The 6,423-nt window shown below is 31.6% G+C and overlaps 1 protein-coding gene across 1 annotated transcript; it reads right to left on the bottom strand.

Annotated features, from left to right (window-relative positions):
- Positions 1 to 1,020: 1,020 nt before the first annotated feature.
- LOC129919572 (putative nuclease HARBI1) lies at positions 1,021 to 2,550 on the bottom strand. Its single transcript, XM_056000505.1, has 3 exons — positions 2,198 to 2,550; positions 1,473 to 2,139; positions 1,021 to 1,414 (listed from the first exon to the last, which is right to left on the bottom strand). The coding sequence occupies exons 1-3, from the start codon at positions 2,477 to 2,479 to the stop codon at positions 1,305 to 1,307; spliced, it is 1,059 nt and encodes a 352-aa protein (XP_055856480.1). The 5' UTR covers positions 2,480 to 2,550; the 3' UTR covers positions 1,021 to 1,304.
- Positions 2,551 to 6,423: the final 3,873 nt, after the last annotated feature.

Raw genomic sequence — 6,423 nt, 5'->3', positions numbered from 1 at the left:
TTGGTATTATTTATTTAAGATACACAGTTTGACTAAAAAGGACAATTGAAATTAACTTTGGAACAGATGCGAAAGTAGCTAAAAGTTACATTGTAGGGCCCCAGGGTTGTAAAAGAATGCAATTTTTTGTGAATGCAGTTACACAATTGAATTAAAAGTTCAAGAATGAATTTGAGTAAGAGATTAAAACCTCTTAAATTCATCCTTGTATTTAAAAAAAATGTTCCAAATTTTATAAAATCCATTAAAAGTAAGAGAATGCAAAAGATTTCAAAAGAATGCAAAAAGACTGCAGAATAATCCGTCAAAATGCTCTATAATATTATTCACCAAAAACAACCGGAATATCTTTATAATAAAATTAATTTTCCGCGGTCAAACAGACATCTGAATCTGAAGCCAATTAGGCACAAAAGTCTAACGTCACAACGTCAATTTTTCATTTACGCAGTTAGGATATGGAATCAATTGCCAATTTCTATTAGGTCAACGATTGGATACAATGCTAGTTTTTTGACTTTGGTCTCTTCTCACTTTTCTAATGAAAACTGAAGTTTCGTTAATGTAACATTTTCATTGTTTTTCACTTTATATCTTTATATATATATTTTTTTTATATTTTGTTAATAAATAGTTAACTATAATTCATATTTTCAAATGTATGCTACCAACCTGCATTACTTACAAGAGAAATCTTTTTATGCAGCGATACCTTTATATAAATAAATAAATAAATAAATAAATAAATAATGCCAAGGAATGCAAATGATTGAGAAAGAATGAGAAGACGGCCAAGGAATGCAATGACTACAAAAAGAGTGCAAAGACTGTATGCATTCCCAAAAGACTACATTCATTTGAATGCAGTCAAATGAATAGTTAAAAAGAAAGATTGCAAAAATTTTACGAAAAATGATTGGTGTTTGCAAAATTTGAAGTCTAAGTCTCAAATATAAGCCAATGAAAATAATTAAAGTCATTAGAGATTGAGTTCGAAAAAGATTGTAATCTTTTACAAATCTGTTTAAAGAGACCATTTCCACGTGTGACATTCGGTCAATCGCGTATCGGTCGATGATTAGTTAGAAAATTGCAGGACAATATTTACGGGATTGAAAGCTGCTGAGAGACAAATAGAACACCTGCATCATGGGATAACTCTTCGAATCTAAGATTGAACGAAGGAGTGGAGTGGAGAATGACGTCAAGGATTTGAAGAAAATGATACTTTTACCTGTTTTCTGATTAGTCTCTTGATATTTTTTTTAATGAAATGATCAATGAAAATGTTTCTATTCATAAGTTTAAACGTTTGAAAAGTGTTTTAGAATAAAAGAACTTCTGGCGTCAGTATCTTCATGAGAACTCGTTGAAGTCGAAGCACTATCAACACTTCCATTTAATTCTTCGTCATCTAAAACAAAACCTTTTTTTTAAGTATTTTCTTATTATCATTTAAATAAAAATCTTACCAAGTTCTTCCTTAAACTCAATAGCAAGATTGTGTAATACTGCCAAAGCCACTATAAGAACCTTAACATTTTCCAGAGAACCTCTCAATCCGGTTTTTAAAATTCGAAATCTCGATTTCCAAATATGAATTGTCCTATCAATGGTTTGCCTTGTCGCAATATGAGCTTTATTATATTTTTTCTCACTTGCCAACACAGGATTATCGACAGGTGTATACAAATGATTTGTTGACTCATAACGACTATCCCCTAAAAGACATCCCTGAAACTCATTCAATTCTAAACGTTTCTTAATTCGACTTTCATTAAATATCTTTATATCTGGAGTATTTCCACTCCAACGAGCTACAATGTCTGTGATTTTAAAACGATAATCACAAACTAATTGTGTGTTTATAGAGGAATAACCTTCACTATTGACATAGAGAGGTCCTCGTTCGCCTGCTTGGGTTTGTATGCGTATGTGAGTACAACCAATTGCTCCAATTACATTTGGGAATCCACAAATTCTCTTAAATCCATTCATAACTTCATCTTTTTCGGCAATAGTTCGAGGCATTTTTATGTATTCTCTAGATTTTGATGCAAATGCTATTGCAACTCTGGCACTAACATGGCTAAATGTTGGTTGACTAAAACCATGCATATCGGCAGTATCACTTTGAAGCTAATTAAAAAAGAAATTCATCAATTTTAAACAAAGTGAGGAGACTCTTAAAACTAACCTCATTTAAAGACCAATATCGTATTGCAGCCATAACTTGGATATTAACTGGAATATGACCACCTCTTGAATTGCCTTCTAAATCATCTTTAACTAAATCTATTAATTTGAGCATGTTTGCTTTGGAAAAACGATATATTTGACGAAATTCATGGTCATCTAATTCTTCCATTGGATTGATTCGAGGTTTGTATGTTTTATAGGGAATAGAAGGTATTTCACGATCACTGAGTCTATCTATGCGACCAAGAAAGTCTAAGAAGTCGATGAAATTTCTAGCCATTTTTTTGTTTATATAAATATTTTGTAAAATAACAACAATTTATTTATTTGTTTATTTTTTTGAGAATCACAAAAATTTGTTTTTGTTTTGAAGAAAAAAATCAGCTGTCAATTTTATAGAGATGAGTAAAAGTCGATTTTATATCGATAAATTTCATTATCGATAACAGCGTAAAGAAACGTTCGTGATATAGGGTGTACTAATATGAGTACAATTTTAATTTTAAAATTACTTATTTGATATTTTGGTATTGCATTGTAAAGTAAACATCTTACTCATAAGAAATTCCAAAAAAAAACAGGAACTTTCTCACAATTGAAGGGTCCAGGGTAAAAACAGCAAAAGTCCATTCCAACTCATTTCGAAAAAAACGAATTTTAAAATTTAGTTCTCCATACAACTTAGTATAAGCCTGGTACGCAGCTCGCGCTAAATTTTAGCTCCCATACAAATTATTGAAAAATTTTACCCATACAACTTTTTTTTCTATAGCCTGGTACGCTGCTCGCGCTAAAATTTAGCTGAGATAAAATTATCGATAATTTGTATGGGATCCATTTTAGCTCAGATAAAAATTTTCGATAATTTGTATGGGAGCTAAAATTAAGCGCGAGCAGCGTACCAGGCTTTTTTGTACAAGAGAAAATTCAGGACCTGCAATTTTTTTATATTTAAGTCTCTTCATTTCGTAAAAAGGGGTATTTTTTAACAAAAAAGTATTAATAACCTTATTAATTATAGCGATACAAAAAAAAGTTGTAGGTATAGCAGAGTTGTAGAGAATTTTAAGGTAAATAATCTTTTCTCGGAACGTTTTTTCATAATTTTGATAAAAAGTCCTCAAAGCTTTAAAATTGCCATTTTTTCGGTTTTTTTTTTTTACTTTTTTGGCTTGTAACTTTTTTAATATTCAGAATATCGAAAAAATGTTCTTAACATAAAAGACGCAAAATTTAATTGCCTACGTTTATTGTATGCACAACTTTTATGTAGAATAAATAGAAATTGAGATATTCAACAAAAACTAAAATCCAAGATGGCGGCCGAAAGGTGAATTTCGCGAGTGCGAAAAAATCAGGGTAATGATATTCAGCCATTGCTCTATCGAATGAGCACAAGAAATTTGGGGGTGGTACAAATTGCTGGGTCGCCCATACACTGGCGTACGTTGAGTCGCCGGAGCCCGGGGGTAAGACTAAACTTTGGGGCCCCTTTGATATTTGGGGGAACCTTAGTTACAAAAAAAAATTACGTACACGCCATACGTTTTTTTTTGTATGGCTTATTTATTTTTAGGTTTATTTTAATGTTTTAATATGTTCGTAATGCACTTTGCTATAATTACTTAAAATGTCTCTCATAAAAGTAGTAAACACTTGTACTAGGGGCCCCCAAAATTAAATATTTAGAGACCCCTAAAATAAAATTTTTTAGCTAGTTCTTGGGGCCTGTGTTCTGAAGTAATAAATACATATTTTATTTTCCATCATCAGGAATAATTTTTTTTATTTTGGGGCCTCTGAAAAATTATTTTTAGAGCCCCAAAATTAAGTGCTTAGAGGCCCCTAAAATATAATACAATTTTTTTGGAGCCAAGAATTAATAGGTATTGGGGCCTCTGTTCTGAAGTAATATTTGGAATACCACCAATAACGTAATGTTTTTATTTTGGGCCCTGATGTATTTATGTTGGGGCCCCTGAATTTATATTTAATTTTCCATTTGATTGTTTTGAACCACTTTTGAGGATCCTCAAATAATATTTTTTTGCTTTTTTGGGGCCCCTAATGTATTATTTGTGGTGGCAAATATTTTTCAAGTAATATTTTTTGGGGCCCTATGATAAAATTATAATTTTTCTTTTAAAAAAGCAGTTTATTTTTTTTGGGGCACCTGGGGTAACCTTTTTTTAAAATCAATATACATAACATATATTGTGTGGCTACCAACGCATTATACATTACACTGAATGACATAATTTGTCTCTCTGGTTACTTCGTAAATCAATTTATACTAACAGTTTCCTTCTCTGCATTGTTTCCAGTGGGGGCCCTGGGGTCGGTCGGGGGCCCCGGGGCACCGCTTCGCTTGCCCCAAAGGAGTGTACGCCCCTGCGCCCATATAAGCACATCATAAATGCACTAGACTATAAGTTCAAAATCCATATGCTTCTTGGCTTGGTAGTTACTTACTAAAATGGCTTTAGCAATTTACTCAATCGTTTTAAATTTTTCCCCAGTACCTATTTTATATTTTACCTTATCGAATTGGGTTCTCCTAATTTTTGAGACACTTGGTTTGAAACTAAAACTTTTCTCCCCAAAAAACCGTCCGGTTAATAATTTGTATTGGAATTTCAAATATTTTCAGAATAGGTACCATAAAATCGTTTTAGTTCGAAAACCCAAAATCGATATATTGTAAAATCGATCAGTTGTAAAACTTCAAATTCAATAACACGAGACTTCGAAGTCCAGTCAGTAAAAATTTAAATAAGTTTCCTGTACAACAATCTTAAACAAATTTTTTATCAATTTTATTCGATTTTTATTCGATACCAATACAAAGTACAAAGTCTTCACAATTCAATTGTTTTATTTCAAAAATAAAGTGCAAAAAATATCATTATAATAAATATTAGTTTTATCGATTTTTTAGTAATCTTTAACTAAAAAAGGCGAATTTCTATCCCATGGAAATAAAAATTGTGCTGGTAATCTAACTATCACTCCATTTGCGTAGCGTATTTCACAGGTCTTTAATCTACCATCTTCTCCAAAAAACGTTTTCTCGATAATAGCCAGCTTCCACTGTGTCCGAGGTAATTGAGAATCATAAACAATAACCATATCGCCTTGTTGCATGTTGACAAATGTTCCGCTTCCGGTGTTTTAAAAATCAGTAAAAAACGAATGCAAATTAAAATATAGTTAAAAAGCAGTTCGTATTTTATCCAAAGTTTGTAACTTGTACAGGATTTTTAAGAATATTCCTTATTCTTTTGCTTCTCCACGTGCGTCGTCGCCGTCGCAGTATCAAAGGTTCTGAACTACTTTCTGATGTAAAGGTTGTTATAAAACTTATTTAACTTAGCAAGATGCTGCTCCTGATCTGTATGTAAACAGTGTCCAGATAACTCTGACTCTATGCCTATGATTCATACAAGTTATATTATATTTAATTTTTCAAAAAATCCTCGATGGTGATACATGATCTCCATCTTTATTGGTCCTCTATGCATACACTTGAGCAAATCGATATTTCACTGATCGGTTATGCATTTTTTGTTCTATTTCCCATAGAGTCTCTCTTCAGTTTGTTATGGTTAAAGTAAACATACAAAGAATGCCTATGCCATTCTAAAATAACCCCGCACTGACCTTTTATAGAAGAACCATTATCCCCATTCGTGCGTAAGGGTTTTGTGTTACATATTCTACTAAATGTTGGTTTGTGTCCCTGAGTGTTAAATTTTTTTTTTTTTTATGTGTATTATAAACATTCATATTTTTTAAGTGGCTGTAAAAAATTATTAAAAAGTGATGGTTTTCAAGTATCGCATCTCATGTCAAGTGCATCATAAAATGCCTATATTTATATAGGTTGAGCAGTGGCTTGAGGCGTCACATTTTTTGGAACTAATTTATTAAAAAATTTAGGTCTTCCTATTCCAACATAACTAAGAAACAAATAATACTTTTGACTCGATACTTTTATGAAGTGAAATTAATCTTGAATTTTTGCAGTGAAACTTTTTAATAAAAAAAGCGCAGAAAGCTAATTAAAACAGAGAGTTGCCTTTTTTAAATCAAAGAGTTCATCATCCTTACAAGTCTCCGGAATTCCTTAGGCATAAAAAAAGAGTGAAAACTATTTTTTTTACTATCTCTATTAGAGAAGATTTGTTGGACAAGAAAGAGATATTTTTTTTCAACGGAAAATGG

The sequence above is a fragment of the Episyrphus balteatus genome, chromosome 4, assembly GCF_945859705.1.
Source record: "Episyrphus balteatus chromosome 4, idEpiBalt1.1, whole genome shotgun sequence".
Taxonomy (NCBI): Eukaryota; Metazoa; Arthropoda; class Insecta; order Diptera; family Syrphidae; genus Episyrphus; species Episyrphus balteatus.
The sequence above is the reverse complement of the archived record's forward strand: the minus strand, read 5'-3'. Positions and strand labels throughout refer to the sequence as shown.

Coding starts and splice junctions, on each gene's coding strand:
- LOC129919572 (XM_056000505.1), bottom strand. CDS start 2,479: ATGGCTAGAAATTTCATCGACTTCTTAGACTTTCTTGGTCGCATAGAT. Junction 2,140..2,197: donor GATATTGGTCTTTAAATGAG/GTTAGTTTTAAG, acceptor TTTTTTAATTAG/CTTCAAAGTGATACTGCCGA. Junction 1,415..1,472: donor TGAGTTTAAGGAAGAACTTG/GTAAGATTTTTA, acceptor GTTTTGTTTTAG/ATGACGAAGAATTAAATGGA.